Source organism: Sarcophilus harrisii, chromosome 1, assembly GCF_902635505.1.
Source record: "Sarcophilus harrisii chromosome 1, mSarHar1.11, whole genome shotgun sequence".
NCBI lineage: Eukaryota > Metazoa > Chordata > Mammalia > Dasyuromorphia > Dasyuridae > Sarcophilus > Sarcophilus harrisii.
In genome coordinates, this window is record NC_045426.1 from 299162064 (window position 1) to 299181034 (window position 18971).

General features: G+C 33.5%; 1 protein-coding gene across 1 annotated transcript; it reads right to left on the reverse strand.

The window, feature by feature from the left end:
• Positions 1 to 5539: 5539 nt before the first annotated feature.
• MPV17L (MPV17 mitochondrial inner membrane protein like) lies at positions 5540 to 18888 on the reverse strand. Its single transcript, XM_031944282.1, has 4 exons — positions 17733 to 18888; positions 15680 to 15750; positions 8129 to 8158; positions 5540 to 8040 (listed from the first exon to the last, which is right to left on the reverse strand). Exons 1-4 carry the CDS (start codon positions 18040 to 18042, stop codon positions 7861 to 7863), a joined length of 591 nt encoding a protein of 196 aa, XP_031800142.1. The 5' UTR covers positions 18043 to 18888; the 3' UTR covers positions 5540 to 7860.
• Between the last annotated feature and the right edge of the window lie 83 nt (positions 18889 to 18971).

Consider the following 18971-nt stretch of genomic DNA (forward strand, 5'->3'; position numbering starts at 1 on the left):
ATTTGACTTCAGATACTTACAAGCTATGTGACCCTGGGCAAATCACTTAACCTTATTTGCCTCAGCTTCCTCATCTGAGAAATGAGCTAGAGAGAGAAATGGTAAACTACTTCAGTGTCTTTGCCAAGAAAATTGCAAATGGATTATAAGAATTAGATATGACTGAAACGAATGAACAAAAAAATGCATTCTGAAGGCACAAAACCATGTTGTTTATATCATTCAACCATCTATTTATAGTGTCATTTCTATGGGATTTAGTGCCCTCATAATGTTACTTCATTTAACTACATGTGTCATTGAAACTAATTAACATTGTAAGAAAGAGAACAGTACATATGTCAGATTTTTTTTCAGTATTTTAGTTTTGATGAATTTTTTCTTTATTGCATGGGATATCCCTCTCCAGTAGAAAATATAGTTGACAAAAAACTAAAGATATCAATAGAATTAATTTTTTCCCTGAGGCAATTGGGGTTAAGTGACTTGTCTAGGGTCACACAGCTAGGAAGTATGAAGTGTCTGAGGTCAAATTTGAACTCAGGTCCTCCTGACTTCAGGGCTGGCTGGTGCTCCTTCCACTGCACCACCTACTTGCCCCCTAGAATTAATTTTTTAAAAGAAAATTTCTTATTGAAAGTAAGGCTGAAAAATAATGTTTTGGTCATGTATACTTATTGTGTATCTAAGTTATATTTTAATATATTTAACATCTACTGGTCATCCTGCCATCCAGGGGAGGGGGTGGGGGTGGGGTAAGAGGTGAAAAATTGGAACAAGAGGTTTGGCAATTGTTGATCCTGTAAAGTTACCCATGTATATATCCTGTAAATAAAAGGCTATTAAATAAAAAAAAAAAAAGAAAAAAAAAAAGAAAAGAAAAAAAAACATTATAAAAATATAAAAAAGAAATATTCAAGAAAACAAGGAATATAATTGGAAAATGAAAAAGAAAACTGTGCATATATTTTGACAATAAAAAGCTTTTTAAAAAAGAAAAAAAAAAGAAAGTAAGGCTAAAGAATTGGGATGGTTTTATTTCAGTTTTAAGGAGTTATCCTTTCCTCTTTCTATATATCCATGGAAAAAATAATCCTCTTAAATTTTCATTCAAAATTCAAAACATAAAATGATTTATATATATAATATGTAATATTATAATATATATTCACACATATATACATATGTTTGTATGTACATATATAACATACCATTTTTCTCTTCTGTAATATTAGATCATAGAGATGATCCAAAAGGTGTATGCCATATTGCTCCTTGTAATTTCTTCCTAGGGTTGAAAAAAACATATTTGCCCGATTTCTTGCTACTAAACCCTACGTAAAAATTCATATATCACCCAGCTAAGTGCTCTCTAACACCAATGCCACCATTTAGTTGGTCAAAAGCCTGAGAATTTCAATTCATCTCACTAGTATTTATCATTATGGAGTATCATCAATGTGCAAATTTTTTTTTTGACAGAACATAATTTCTCCATTGTAAGTCTACAGCCTACTGTTCAGCTGAATGAAATTAAGACTTCATATCCCTTTTATCAAATTTTATGAATATTATTAAAAGCATCTGTTCTTTCACACAATCTATACAAAAGCTAATTTTGCCTTGATTTACCTTTAACAGAAAAAGAAAAATTAACTAAAATCAGTAAAAAAAAAAATTTATTAGCACATATTTTTCTTCCCTACCTCCCCTTTCAACCTCCCAACAATGAGGTCTTATTCTGAAATTTAGCCTGGTTATTGAGAAAATGAGATGACCAAGAACAATCTCCACTCTAACTCATACTTCCCTTTTATTTTCTAAAATGCAACCCTTGACCAAGATACATTTGTACATTGGATGACAGAAAAATTTAACAAACCTGAAATACAAAAATCTTATTTTATTTTCTTCCACTTGGTTCATATCTTCTTAAATTATAGATTTTGGGAAAAATGTGTGATTCAAGAGCAAATGTAACAAACACAATAGTTCCAATGACAAACTAATTTTAGAAAAATTACACATGTATATGCATATATAAATATAGCTATGGATATATAAATATATCAGACATGTTTATGTATATAACATATCTATTCTATATCTGTATACATATATATGTATACATATCTATATACACATGAATTGTACTTATATAAAAATATATGCATAAAGCTGATATGTAGTATGTGCATGTGTGATATGTAATGCATGTACATATACACACAAATTACATATATTTATAAGGGCAACTTGGTGGCACAGTGGATAGAGTGCTGGATGTGAAGTCAGAAAGACTCTTCTCGCTGAATCGAAGTCTCACCTCAAATACTTGCTAGCTCTGTGATCCTGGGCAAATCATTTAAATGCTGTTTGCTTCAGTTTCTTTAGCTGCAAAATAAGCTGGAGAAGGAAAGTGCAAACCTCCAGGATCTTTGCCAAGAAAATCCCAAATGGGGTCATGAAGTCAGACATGACTAAAATAACTGAACAACAATAAAATATATATTCATATGTGAGAGTGTATAGAGATATATACATCCATACACACATAAAACTATACATACCTATAACCACATAAAAGTATATATAGAAAATCTCTCTCTATATATATTTATACATATTTGCATAAAATCTCTATATATACACACATAAAAATATAGGTATACATGTAATTCAAAAACACGTGTGTATGCATGTGCAGTTAAATGATACTGGGCCTGAAGTCAGGGAGATTCATTTCCCTGAGTTTAAATCTGGCCTCAGACACTTATTAGTTATGTGACCCTAGACAAATCATTTAAATGCTTGTCTGCCTCAGTTTCTTCCACTAGGAAATGAGCTAGAAAAGGAAATAGTAAACTACTTCAGTATCTTTGCCAAAAAAACCCCAAATGGGGTTACAGAGAGTTAAACTGACTAAAATAATTGAACAAATACATATGTATATGTATGTATATAATACAATATATATAAAATACAAAAATCCCTGAACAAATATATAATAAAGATATACATGTATGTACACATAAAAGTATATACATATATACATAAAAGTACAGTCTAAATATATAAATAAATATATATAATAAAAATCTACACATATACACATAAAAGCATAATATGCATATAAAACTTAAAAATATACATCTCTCTAAATAAGAATAAACATATATACACAAAATCAATATATATGCAATATACAAAAATATACATTATCTTTATATTATAAAAGCACATATATCTCTATATACACAAAGTATACACATATGCATAAAATATGATATGCATAAAACATGCATGTTTATACATATACAAAAGTATATGTATCTTTATACATAATTATACATGTTTACATATACAGAGAAGTGTATATATACACAAAATCTTTATAAATATAAAATATACATATATACACAAAAGTATATGTATATACATAAAATATCTCTATGTATACATAAAATCATATAACTATATAAAGGCATATGTATGTATGTTACATTGTACAGACACAATCAATTCCTTCATTGAATATACTTAAGGAAATCTATTCAGGCAAGACACAGAATCATAGACTTAGAGTTAGAAGGGCTCTCAGAGACAATTTAGTCTAACCACTCATTTTGGGAAAATGAAGGCCAGGAAAGTAAAATAGGTTGTTTCAAGATTACACATTAATAAACATTAGGGGTTGGATTTAAACCCAAGTCATTTAACCCCAAAATTATTGCTCTTTCCATTCCACATACAAGAAGTTAAAACAATTACAGGAGAAAACAAAAAACTACCCATCTTAAAATACAAATAGATGTTTATCTCTTTGTTTCTTACTAGGCTGCACTCCAAATCTCACTAGAAACCAAACTTCAGTCCTGGACTTCATAACTTGAAGTACTCTCTGTCCCTTGAAGGCCATTCCTCTGATGAGAAGGAGGCTTCCTCCCGTATCTTCTACTTACAGAGGGCTCTCAGACCAGTCAGCTTTCTTTTCACTTTTCTCCAACTTGAATTCTGGATTTCTCCATCCTGCCTCACCTTCTTCCCTCCCCCTTCCCATTTTCAGCTTCCTTCTGTGTTGTTATCTTCCTATATTAGAATGTAAGCTTCTTGAGGTTTGGGGGGCTATATTTGAACTTATTTGTATTTCTAGCACTTAGCATGGTTTCTGGCACATATCAAATGTATAATAACTGTGACTGAGTGGCAGCCATTAGGAGACTGGCTGGACTCAGCATTCTGACTGAATCAGAATGTAGGCAAGGTTGAAAATGCACTACTCAGTACTATAACACGGGCAATGTATTTGCATTTGCAATGTAGTTTTCCATTTTTCTATTTCACAAGGAATAATATTGAGAAGTTATTTAGAATCACCTCATAAGATTTGATTTGACAATATATGAAGAATTAAGTGATAAAGATAAGTGATGAGACAAGGAAAACTTTATATTAATGACATCAGATCATAGATGCAATCCAATCTAAAAGAATAAGTCTATGTCAGATTGAAATAAAGGGGATTAATAAAGATTTCCATTTGTCATAGAAGTTTAATCAATTCTTTTGCCCTATTTCCTAAAACATTTAGAATGGAAATAAAATAATAACTTCACAAATCAGATGCCATATTTATGATTAAAATTTATTTTTCATGGAGACATAATAAAATGTGATATTTAATTTACAAGTTTTATAAATGTACAATTTAATCTTAAAATGCAATCAACTTAGCATTTACAAAAGATAGTGACATTTTTTATTCAAGATATTTTGAAAATTGTATTGTTCTCTTTCACTGTTCTGGTAAATATTATACTCATGACCAAATCTGGCACTTTATCTCTAATACTGAGAAGTCAATACTTAAGCCTCATATTAGGCATTTAGCTCTACAGGAGACAAGTGAAATCAGTCAAGAGATAGAGAATTAGTTTTTTAATAATTGTCAAGAACCGTACTAGGCACTAAGCAGTGGCTTAAAAGAATTGTATATTATCTCTGCCTTGGAGGAGTTTTAAGTTTGATATGCTTTATTAACATTTTCTCTATCACTTTCTCAAATTTAGACAATGAATAAAACAATAAATCAAACCCTAATTTGTAGCATTTGCCAATATTTGATGTGTCAATACACTAAAAATTTAATAATCAACTCTCCTAGATTGGTTTGAACTCGTTCCAAAACACCTCTGCTACACATAGGATCACACATTTAGATGTATGAAGGATTTTAGAGATTGTACAGATATTCCAACATCATTCATTTTACTTAGTCACAATTGTCATAATTAGATTAATCTAAGATTAACCTTACTAAGGAAAGGGGTAGTTTCAAGTCAGTGAGAAAAAAAGAAAATATGAGGCAGCGAACTATGGACAATCAGAAGACACTGGACATCTGAGGAACTTTGTGAGAGAAGGAAACAGGAACAGGACAGTAATTTTAAAATGTAGAAAAAATTATTAGAAGGTCTTATTAGTTAGTAAAGAAAAATAACAGCAGAGTTAGGCTTTTAAAAAGATATACACATAACAGAGATTAAATTTTGAATTTTGAAATTAAGAACAGAGAAAATAAAGCTTTATTTGGTAAATAAAATAATTCCAAATATATTTCAAATCCATATTATATCTAATTAACTGGGGGGGGGCAGAAAGAAGAAAGTAGAAAAGAGGAAAAAAGACAAATAGAAGAAGAAAGAGGGATAAAAAGAAAATGTCAAACTAAGGGTTTCTTAATTTTTTCATATCATGGACCCCACCCCTTTAGCAGTCGGGTGAAACCTATAGAACCCTTCTCAGAATTATATTATTAAATGCATAAAATATAATATGTAGGATTACCAAATAAATCAGTTAAAATACAATCCCCCCCCAAAAAAAGCTCATGAACCCCTGGTTAAGAATCCCTGATCTATGTAAATTTTGAAATGCTAGTCTGATAAAAATACTTATGCCCTACTCTACTATTTACAAATCTTCAACTTTTCTTCATTTTTATTCCTTCAGAAGTTTTAGCCTTAATGGATTAATCACAACTGCCCACCACAGAAGAAATTATTCCCTTGGCTTCACCAGACTAAATGAAAAAATTAGTGTCTACCCATTTCTAGGTTCCTCGATAAATGAAATTAAATTGATAGTCATACTATCTTAAATAAATTAACTTCAGCTTTTTCTTGTAATATAAACATGTTATAACACTAGAAACAAGTATATTGTTTGCAAAAATTCGGGAGAATATAAAGCTTTAATGACTAATCCACTCTTTTAGTAAAGAAAGGTCTATCTATATTCTTTTAAAATTTCTGTGAATATTATGCTCAATTTGCCAGTATAGAAAAAGGTTTTATTCTAGAACTGTTCCCAAACATTTAATCAAGGCAATGCAAATACTGTTCCTCTACCATAAAAAAATTAAAAATCTAAACTTAAAAACATTTATATTTTTTCTCAATTAGTCATCACTTTGAAAATACTCTTTTTTTTCATTTCATACTAAAAAATAGCTTTACACTTGAAATAACTATTATGACGAACAAGCCACGATTTGGAAAGGAATTTCAGAATTAGATAATCTGTGAATTACCTTGTTGTTGTCCTAAGAATACAAATTATATTAACACCTACTAAATTTTTTGACAATTAAAAAAAAAAGACAGTACTTAGGTAGGTTAGATGACACAAATTATACTTCTAAAGACAAGGAAAATAGATTTTCCTCAGATTCAGTGTCCATACTTCATTGTTTATGGTTTCATTCTTATGTGAATTTTGATTAATCTTTGGGTGGTTGATTATATAAACACAATTTGTAAACTATAAGCTTTAAATGTAGATGAACCTTGAGTAATTTTAAAATACATGCATCAAAATTATTCATATTTATTTGAAATTGTTGATGTTCTTAAACATAAATTTAATATCTATATTTGAAATGTTTTTACTGAAACCCCTAAATAAGTTCTTCTTGACGAAAAAAAAAGGAAAATTTATTCAACACATTCTTGAAATTTTCATTTGCTTTATCTTAGTAAAATATATGTGGAAATCAAAACCTCCATCTACTTGAAATGGAAAATGGAAATTCTGGTTATAACTGAATATTCAAATTTTAAGTGGAAGTTAAAATTTGAAAACAAGAGTGATCAGATTTCAAAGAAGTGAAACATAATAAAATACATTTGACATTAAAGCTACATTATAATGTTTCTTTGATGATTGAGATCTTGTATTGCTTTAGTTCAACATAATTATAAATTATATATAGTATTCTGGGGAAAAACTAAATTATTTGATCTTTATGGTTATTAGGGTTCTGTGTACACAGGACTTTACGTAAGGCCATTCTTGGCATAGAGGACTATGATCTTAAAGGAGTAAAATAAGAATTCAGCAGCTTGAATTGGGGGGAGGGAGGGAAAAATATATAAATATAAATTTTATATATATATAATATAAATATAAGAACTTTTAATTAGATCCCCACTGTTTCTGAATAATAGTTTCTGAAATCTAGTCTTTAGATAAATTTTCATAATACTTTTTAATCAAATCATAAGAATGGTAAAAAGTGATATATTAAGCAATGAAACTTTTTGATATTAATTAAAATATTAATGAAATTGACAATAACCCTATCCCTTCTGTTCTTTCAAACAAAAATCTTCATAATAAAATATACAAAGCTATTAATAGTCAATTATTTTCCTCTATGATACAATAATATTTTACAATGAAACGTGCTATATTAAGAAATAAGAATTATTAAATAACATACTGTTTCCTTGGTTCAACTCGCTGCAACTTAGGAAATAAATTTTGCCCAGTTCATTAGAACAATTTATTTAAAAGCAATCATTTCTCTGGAGACCTTTCATTTTCACTGGCCTCCTTTTTCTTAAGCCATGCAAAAATTGACCACAATGTTCCATCACCACTTTGTTGGGAGTAGCAAAGGAAGACAGCCCAGAGAAAGCCACAAAGTCCCGTATATGCTGTTCTCAAGTAAATGGGAACAAAACAGAAGTTGGTAAGCTGTGGCAGAAAGAGAAAGACTTTGTTATTTGGTGCTCTATATAAACTATACTAAAAAGTAAGCATAGAAAGTAGGTTTGAAACTCACCTGCACAAAAGGCCAGTACATGAGACCAGTCTGTAACAAAGGAGAATTTTATTACTATGCTTTTCAACTAAATGGATTAATTTCAGTGCTCAATTTACAAAAGGCTGAGAAGTGCATGGCAGTCTAGTCATGTGATACTGGATTTAGGCTAAGCTGTTCAAATTAGATCTCACTCATTTAATTAGAGAATGAAATAATCATAGTAGAAAACATTAAATTTTGTTAGTCATACTCATACTTTGAGAACAGAATGTTAACCAGGGTCAACAAGAAAACATTTCTTAAATATACAGAAAAGTAGATATTGTGACATTACACTATAATATCACACAGTTCAACTGATTCAAAAACTCACAGGAAAATATTCTGGAAACAAAAGGAACTGCCATTCTGTATCAAATAATTCTTTGATATAAATATAATGCTCTAAGAATAAGCTGATATTATATTAATAATCAAAATATATTGTTTACCTATCTTCTTAGTGGATTCCAATATATTTCATATATATCTTTTTAATAAACTTCAGTTGTGTCTTTCTTAAAAGTTTACCTATTAAGAACTTGCCTTTTTAAAAAATGTGTCTTAAGTATTTAAAGATTAAAGATACACTATTAGGGACAGCTAGGTGGCACAGTGGATAGAGCACCCACCCTGAAGTCAACCCTGAGTTCAAATCTGTCTCTGATACTTAACACTTCTTAGCTGTGTGACCCTGGGCAAGTCACTTAACCCCAATTACCTCAGCCAAAAAAAAAAAAAAAAAAGATATATTATTGGAACTCTTTAATTAAAAGGTGTGAACCATTTAATAATTTGATCTTTCAAGGAGGTTATCTGCAAGAAAAGATTCATAAGTCAGTCTCTCAGGATGTGATTGGGTTAGAATATTACTGTAATATAGGAAATGATAAGCTGGCTGAATTAAAAAAATATGGAAAGACTTAGACTTATGAAGGAAGATGCTATCCACCTTCAAAGAAACAGATGACAAGTGGAAATCAGCATAATACAGTATTACATATATATGTATGACAGCATGTGTGCATATGTTAATGTAGGTATTTATGTATATGTATGTATATTTATATATGTGTGTATGTGTATATATACATTTATATATATGCTATAATTAAGCATATATACATAAGTATATATATACTTAATTATAGTCTTATTTAGGGTGGTAAGGGGAGGGAAGATTAAAAAAAAAAGTAAAAAGTACCCAACAGAGAATAAAAGAAAACCAACAAAGAAGCAAAAACAAGCTGGGCAGCTTTGAAAATTATATGTAGTGTTTATTATATAGGTTTTCCTGAAATAGAAATATATTAGTTTATATTGATCCCTCTCTTATGATCTTTTCTAATTTTGTATTTAAGTTTAAAATTTTAAAATTATCCCCCAAGAGGAAAATAAGTAAATGTAATTACATTTCATTAGATTCCTCAGAGACGATAGATATTATTACTGTTTTTAAGAGTCAAATGGAAGGTGGAACAGTTTAGACTTCCAGTTTCAAATGATAATTGTACCATCATTCTATAAGGTACTTCTCCCTATTTAGTCAAAGAAAATGTGTTTTTCTTTGAAAGAGAGAGGTGAAGAGAAACTTCTTGTGAGAATTATTCTATTATTTTGTGAAAAAATATGAAGGATGTGTAAGAAATTGGTAGTTTATGGAGTATGCTTCAGAGACATTATTTGTGAATAGAAGAGAAAGAAAAAGGGCTAGCATGATTTATTTCCGAAGAGGCTGAAATGAACTCATAATTAGGAGAAATATTAAGAACATTCTTGAGAGACTTCAATAGATATTTCAAATGTTGGAATTGTGTCTCCAGAAGTAAAAAAAAAAAAAAACAACTCATCATCTGTTATTATAATGACAGCTATGATCTTTAATAGGGACAAAATATTGCAAACAATTATATATTACTTTTAATATTAATTTCATTTATTAATGAATTATATATTTTGTAACCTTATTATTTATAATTTATACTAATTATTTATTTATTATTTATAGCAGATTAAGAGATTTAATATATAGAGATACATGAGTAACTGCTATTGAGGGTGGCTGTTTCTCTAGTTTATTCAGTAAATAATATTTAATGAACTGGTAGAAGATTAAGCCAATAGGAAAGGGGCTGAAAGTTTATTAAGAAATGTCAAAACATACCTTAACTTCATTCTAGCTCTAATGATGGCAAGATGAAATATGGAAACATATCACATGGTAGATGATAAGAGGTCAAATGTGTCAGTCCCCTAAACCTTGCTACATATAAAAATGTTCATATAAGTTTTAAGTTATCAAAAAATAAAACAGAATCAGGACCATTTTCATAATAACAACAACAATGTAAACAACACTAAAAGATAACCACATCCAGATTAATTACAGGACCAATCTTGGTTCCAAAGAACAGATCTTGGAAGGCTCTCTTTTCAGTAGAGAGCTGGAAAAAATAGGAGGGAAAAACCACATACACAACTACAAAGGAATAGCTGAAGTGTAGAATATATTTGTGCAAATATAACATATTCGAAGAAACAATGTAAAAAAATGATACAAGGCCCAGACAATATATATAGCAACTGAAACAACGTAAATAAAATCAACATGGGGAAGCAACAAAACCCCAGGAATATAAACAGTCAATAAATTGTCAGAAATAAAGGGTAGAGTCCTACTTTCTGTTAACAATCACTATTTTTTTTTCCCACTGAAGGATTTTTTTAAGGAAGGTTGTTTAGGTGTTTATTAGAAAGGGTCTATTCTATTGAAACAAAATGTATCCATTTTTAAAACTTTTATTTATGTCTTGTATTTTTATATTCCAGTTATTTCCTGATAATCTATTTTTGTTAATCCATCTTCTGACACACTTCCACAAAACCTGACTGTCACAGCACCCATAAATGAAACACTTTGAACTGGCAGTTTCTCTTCTCTCTACTAAAAAGAAGGACTTGTGTTTCAACGGTTACCTGGAACCAATATTGGTCATATAACTAATCTGAATTTGGTTGCCTTTTAGTGTTGTTTTAATTCTATTTGTATATATCATTCTAGTTCTGTTTGTTTTTAATATTTTTTTTGTTATTCTGAACTTGAATAACATTAACAAACATGAATACTTCCATATATGAAGAACAGAAAAAGAGTGATATGTATGTATATATAAATAGTTTCATTGGCATTTTTTTCTTTTCATCCTTATCATTCCCCTTTCCTCAATTTTTAAACCTTCCTTTGCAATAAACAAGTACAGCCAACCAAAATAAATCCATACATTGGTCACAACTGATAATGCACATAACTGATTTCAAGGGATGAATGATGAAGAGTGCTATCCAATTCTTGACAGATAGATTATAGATTAATATGCAGAGTAAGACATATCACACTTTTGGATATGGCCAATAATGGTATTTTGTTTTTCTTGATTAAACTTACTTGTTAAAGGTGGGTTTTTTTTTTCCTTTGGGGGGGGGAGTGATTTGAAAATGAGAAATAAATGCAATTTAATTTTTTTTTAAAACGTGAATATAACATTCTGTTCTTTAAAAGTTAAATCTCCCCCCCAAAAAAGTTAAATCTAAGAACTTTTTTAAAAAGGACAAAATGTGATAAATATATTTCAATTTAATTGGCTTCCTTTGCAAGCCTATATTATTTTGTATATTTAAAAACATTACTTTAATAAGAGATCTGTAAGTTCAACTAGACTTTCCAAGAGAACATGACATAAAAGGTTAAGAACCCCTGATCTAGTGTATCACCCTCAGTCAGATGGTAAGTAGCATGCTTTGCCATGATCCTCTGGTCATTGCAATAATATTCGATTAGATTTGTATGCAACAATTTGTTCAATCATCTCCCACTGATGGGTACTCCTTTAGTTTCTTTACCATAACAAAAATTGCTATTTTACATATTTTTGTGCATGTGCATTCTTTTTCTCTTAACCTCTGGGCAGTATTATCTAGTAGTGGTACTTGTGGAGTCAGTGTTGGATTGTGCTTATTTAATTCATTTCTTTCTATGTTTCTATGACATCCTCATATTAGTAATTTCTGAAGATACACAGTATTCCATAATACTCATTTGCCAAAATTTTTTCAGTGATTTGTCTATCAAAAGATACCCATTCTTTTCCCAACTTTTTGCAATCACAAAATGTTTTGCTATATATATATATATATATATACACACACACACACACACATATATATATATATATACACAAAGACAGACAGACAGACACACACACACACACACACATCTGCATGTAAAAAAAAATTGTGTTTGATTTATATGTCCAGTAAGGAGATCACTGAATCAAAGGATGTGAACTTTTCTAACTTGTTTTACCTATTCAAAGCTGATTTCCAGAATGGTTGACCAATTCACAATACCATCAAGAATTTTTATTGTGTTAGTCTTTCTAAATCTCCTCCAACATTAGTTATTTCCATATTTTGTCATCTTTTATGCTCTTATGCTTGATCATGGGGTAAAACCTCAGAGTGGTTTAAACCTGTGTTTCTTTTAATAGAGTTGTTGATTATTTTCACTTCTATTTTAAACTGTTTATCTTCTGCCCAACATTGCTGTGAAGATCAGGGGGTTATTAGGTAATAGGCAAATATGTGAAGGAAGAGATGAAGAAGGGGTCTCTAAAATATTCTACTACCATGTAGGACTAAAAAAAAAGCTAAGATACTTAAATAATCATAAATCATGACCTAATTCTCACTTCCACCTAGCTGAAGTTGGCCACCTCGCAAAACAGATTTCCTTTTCCCCTTCAATACACCCTTCTCAGAATACATAATGCCCTTCTGGGACATCTTTCCACTGCCCACTTCTTTTACCTAATAACAATTCTTCCTAATCTTTACATTCTTATTTTTACTAAAGGAGGCTACTCTTGAGTATTTATTTGGATCCAATTTCTTCTTTAATATTCCAAGGATCCATGATTTCATCAATGCTGATACTTTTCCCATCACTACTGACTTTAACATCTAGTGTTTTAGAAGCTATTTTATTTTGATGCTGTAGTCAAATAAATAAAAATAGTATTACTCAGTGGCCAACTCTCTGGTGATGATCCTTTTCAGATTTAGTGAGGCTGCCTTAAATGGGAGGCATAGTGGTTTCCTAAATTATAATCTATCAGCAAGTGAAGTCTCTCCATCTTTCTGGATAAGGTCTGCCAAATCAAACTAGAAGCTCTGATATTTGAGCACTCAAAATACCTTCCAAACCACAGTGACAAAATGGTATAAGATTTAAATCTGGAGAAACCAGATTCTGTCCTATGAAGAAATTACAGGGATGGCAACATACATAGTCTAGTTTGTTTGCCACCCCCTAAGGAAAACCCTGGGTTATATAATCCTTAACTGCAATTATCTTTGTTAATACAGAGAATGGTTTCTTTCATGGGGACTTAAGAGAAATCTTGCCTTAACAATTGTACACCTGGGAACATTGGCTGTGATTATGGGAATGGTTGTACTAACTCATTCACTCACAATTCAGCATTATTATAGTTTTCCAATTACTTTCTTGGCCTTCAATTCTAAATAAACTGTGGTCAATGGTAAAAAGATAAGATAACCAAGTTAGAAATCATTGCTAGGACTGTGATTAAAATACTGGAGTATCCTTCCCCCCTCTGCCTCATGGTCAAGAAAGTCTTATTTCTCAGCATCCTCTCCCCTTTATTTTCATGAGTATAGGTTGGAAGTAACCTATCGATTCCAACTTCTCATTTTAGAAATAAGTAAACTAAGGTCAGAGAGATTTTGATTTACTTAAGGTCATATGGATATTAAGTAGTAAAACTGGCTTTGAATTAAAGTTTTCTGATCAAATTCTACATTTATATTGTATTATATTGATTAAAAAAGGGGGGGGGGGAATAGGTTGATGGACTGGGCTCTTTTCAACAATGAGATGATTCAAGCTAATTCTAAAGTATTTGTGATGACAAGAGCTATCTGTATCCAGAAAGAGATCTATGGGGACTGAATGTAGATCACAACATTTTCACCTTTTTTGTTGTTTGCTTGCTTGCCTTTTTTCTCCTTTTTTCCCTTTTTGATCTGATTTTTCTTGTGCAGCGTGATGTGGAAATACATTCAGAAGAATGGGACATGTTAAATCTATATTGAATTACTTGCTGTTTAGGAAAGGAGGTAGGGAGAAGAGAGGAAGAAAAATTTGGAACACAAGGTTTTACAAGAGTTAATGTTGAAAACTATCTTTGCATGTATCTTAAAAATAAAAGTTATTATTTAAAAAGGGGGGAGTAGGTATTGGCTGTGTGATACGAACAAAGTGATATTTTAGTACAATTTCTTAAACTATTTGGTCTCAGGACTCCTTTATACACTTAGAAATTATTAAGGACTCCAAAGATCTTTTATGTGAGTTATATCTATTAATACTTACCATATTAGACATTAAAATATCTCAGTATTATTATGAGAGAGTGGGAGAAAATAAGCATTTATTAGACTATATCCACTATGTGTCAGGCACTGTGTTAAGCACTTTACAAATATTATATTATTTGATCCTTAATTATTTATGTAAGAGAATACTTTTGACCTGGTAGGTTCTGGAAACTGCAAAGAATCCCTAGCCTATGGGGATCAATGACCTAGTTTAACTGAATTTCAATAAAGCATTATATTAAGTAATATACAAATTAAATTTTACTTTAAAACCATAGCAGGGGTAGCTAAGTTGTGCAGTAGATAGAGTAGTAGCCCTGGAGTCAGAAGGATCTGAGTTCAAATTCAGCCTCAGACCCTTAATACTTATTAATTGTGTGACCCTGGGCAAGCCAGTTAATCCTGATGTCTCACAAACAAACAAAAATAGCCAGTTTAACAAGTTGATTCATCAACTTGACAAACATTTATTAAATTATTACCCTTTTCAAAGATATATGCAGACCTGGGCTATGTAAGATACAGTTCTTGCCTTCATGGAGCTTACTTAGGGTCTACCAGAGAATACACATATACAAACATATATATGCATAAATTATATAATAAAATAATGCATAATGCATGACAACTGTCCTTAAAAGATCTTGCAAAACAAAGTGGGAGTGCAAAACGTTTAGTGGGAGAAGATTATTACTGATGAAGTAGGTCGCATTTGAGTTGGGTTTTAAAAGCCAGGTAGTTGTATTATAAGTTGCACTACCACGAGCATTATTTCAACCTAAAAAAAGATGGGAGGGAAAGCATTACAAGCATAGTGAACAGTATACAGGCAAAAATTTGGGGGTGGGGAAAAGTGCAAGAAATGTTTAGAAGGCCAGAATTTGTATTATAACTTGGAGATAGTGAAAGGAAGTAAAAAATAAAGCTGGAAACAAATGACAGGGCCAGACTCTGTCAGATGGCCTTGAATGCCAAGTTAAGAAGTTTAATTTTATATGTTGAAATTAATGAGTGACATGATCAGACCCAATGTTCCAATGCTAAGTCAAGTAAGACCTAGTTTGTACTTACCTTATAAGTATTCCAGAATTTCTGTCTCAGGTCCAAAAACGTATCTTCTTTTCCCTGAAGTATACTCATGCCTATTTATAAAAATGCAAACAAGAATTTTAAAAGACCTAATATAGATTTTATCCTATTGTACACTTTTTGTTGCTTAGTCATATCCAGTTAGTCTATGTGGGATTTTCTTGGCAAAAATGCTGGAGTAGTTTGCCATCTCCTTTTCCGACTTGCTTTACAAATGAAGAAACTGAGATAAAGAGCATTAACTAATCTAACAAAGCTAGCAAATGTCTGAGGCTAGATTTGAACTCCAGAAAATGAGTCTTTCTGACTCTAGGCTGGACACTCTGTGCACTAAGGTGCCACCTAGTGCCCATATGTAAGAAGGGCAGTTGGAGTTGACAGTGGACAAAAAAGCCAGGTCTGAAGTCAGGAAGACCCACTTTCCTCCAAAATAGGGTCATGAAAAATGGGACACGATTGAAGAGGCTGAGCAATATCAATGAGTAAGAAACAAAAGCTACCCACTTCTCCCCACAGTGGACATGATCAATATCCTCTTGTCAAAAAGAAAAGTACTTTGACTTTAAAAAGGAGTTGCATTATAAGTATTAAAAACAGTTTAAAAGCCAATAATCAACGTTGCCTTTTAACAAATTCTTTACAAACCAAATTCTTTCACAATCTGAAAAAGCCAGATTCTCCATATTATCAAGGACAATAATTCAATTCCAACAGCATGCTTTTAGGTTAACTGGGGACAAATTTCTTATTCTAGATATGTTAAGACAAAATCAAGACTCCCGAGAAACGTTTTTTTCCCTTTAAATGACAATTTAGCCAAAAAAACATGAAGACCATCTCAAATGTCCTATTTCTTGCATTTTGATACTCCCCGTGCTTTTTTAGTCTTTTTAGTCTCTGAGCTTTCCAATTACGAGGCTCAGGTTTTCTCATTTTTGTTTGGATTCCTTTGTTTGTGGTTCAACTGCCAGTCAACAATCAGGGAGGATAATAATCCCTTCCCTTCAAGACAAAGCATTGCATGTGGGGCCAACTTGTGACCCACATTTTGCAACTACTTAGTATGAAATCGTACTAGGAAGAAGGGAGTTCACGAAGGGTGCTGCTGAGAACAGTAAAATCCTGCGTCTTTGTGCATGCATACTGGCTGGGTGTATCCACGCCTGTATATTAAACGGGTTTTCCGTTTTCTGCAATTCCGGGTGAACCCAGAGAGTCAGAAAGGAGGTGGCTAAGTATGCAGACATTCATCACCAAATGTGGGATTTGTGTCCAGCAACCACTACCACAGTGTCAATGTCAGAACCAGAGAGGTGGCTACATTTTTCAGTGAGAGAACACCACGAATAGATTGTGTCTATTCATGCACATACGTGTGAACGTTGTGAAAAATTTTTTGTTTCCCTATTTTCTGCAACTGCTCCCTACAATTTTGGATGCCATTCACAAAGAAACGGGTTGTGTGCTTATGTGTACGTTCATGTATGTATATGCATGTCCACGGCTGCGTTTATATGAATGAAATCTTTTGTTTTATATTTTGCCATCCCTTTCTGAAAGCAGGATGGAAGGCACTACATTTTCAAGTAGAAACACAGCAAGTGTGCATAAGCATATAGAGCTGTGTGTGTCGGCCATACTCTGCCAAGCTGAGTGTGTGGTTTATTTGTGCGTGTGGAGGGGTATGTGTTGTGTGTATGCAATGTGCTTCCCGGGTTTTTTTTTTTTTTTTACAATCACTGCCCGAAATAAAATGAGATTTCGCTTTGTTTTGGGGCAGGCACCATTAAGCACAAAGGTGTGCGTGCGTGCGTGCGTGCGTGTGACATTTTGTGTCCGGTTTCCTAAGGAAAGCAGCCGGCTGCGCTGCGAAAAATCTCCTGCAAACAAGGTCCGCTGGGTCACGGCGGCGGGCGCCGGGATGCCCCGTGGGAGCCGCCTCCCGCAAGTCAGGTCTTGCAGCCCCCACCGCGCCGCGCCGCCCCGCGCCCGCTTCGCTCCCGGCCCAGCCCGTCCCGCCCCGATCGGCCCTCACCGGTGTAGAAGGCGCTCAGCGCGATGGGCCCGCCCAACAGTTGGTCACACAGCACCTTGCTCAGCACCGCGCGCGGCGTGCGGCCCGGCAGCGCGCGCTCCAGGAACTGCAGCCATACGTAGTTGAAATTCGCGTGGAAGACGATGGCCACGGTGGCCACGTGCCGCGTCTGCTGCCAGTCGGGCTCGCATCTCCGCAGTAGCTGCTGCAGCGCGTCCCCGGAGGAGTACAGAGTCCCGTAGAGCAGGACGTTGGTGGGCCACGGGTAGCGCTGGGCTATCCGCGGCACTATCCGCCACCAACCCCACATCGCCGGCCTCGCTCGGCCCCCAGCCCGATCCCACTGGCTGTTGGTGCGCTTCCCTCCGCTCAGCCCGGAGCTGCGTGACAGAGCCTGGGGTGGAGACGCCGGTGTGGGCGGGAAGAGGGACCTGCAACCGTACTCTCAGGCACCCTCGGGCACCACCGCTAGCCACAGTCAGGATTTCCTCTGGTCTTTCGGCTCCTTGGCAGCTACCTTCAGTTAGATCTGTCTCCCTCGGCAGGCTTTTATTGTTGTATGCCGGATTTGTCCCCTATTAGACCTGCCTCCCTAGGTCAGCTCACTCCTATCAGGGCTGCCCCAGACACATCCAGCTTAGGTTAGACCTTGCCCCCTTTCTCTGACTTCTCCGACTTCTGGACTAGTTGCCCTTTCAAACTTTGCCATTTCCCTACCTCTGGCAGCCAAAATCTCGATCTTTTCCTGATTTGCACCCCACTCCTTCTACCTACCCTTTTGTCCTTTACCTTTCTCTCTCCTTCAGACCTGTCAAGGTCATGCCTGTACTCCGTTTCTGGCGATTTTTTCCATTTCCGCAGTTTCTTGCTTTCTTTTCTTAATCACTCTCCTTTGGCCATTCTCATTCAAGCTGTAGTAACCTACACCTGCCCGCTTGTTTCCTGACTCCACACCTTCCCTATTTCCTCCTTTCTGAACCTTTTCGATTCTTTTTTTTTAATCATTTACTTTTGACTACTCCCTTTCAAGATTTGATAACCTAAACAGATTGCTTTAGTATGTCCTTGTCTAACCTCATTTCTGGCAACTGTACCTTTTCTGTCAGTAAACTCAGAAACTTGATTCTAAGGTGCTGTTGACCCACTGAGATATTGCTTATTTCTCTCCCCGCCCCCCCACACCTTTTTCCTCTTTTCTCTTCACTCTACCTTGAACTACCAAAAAAGCAACTTCTAGCG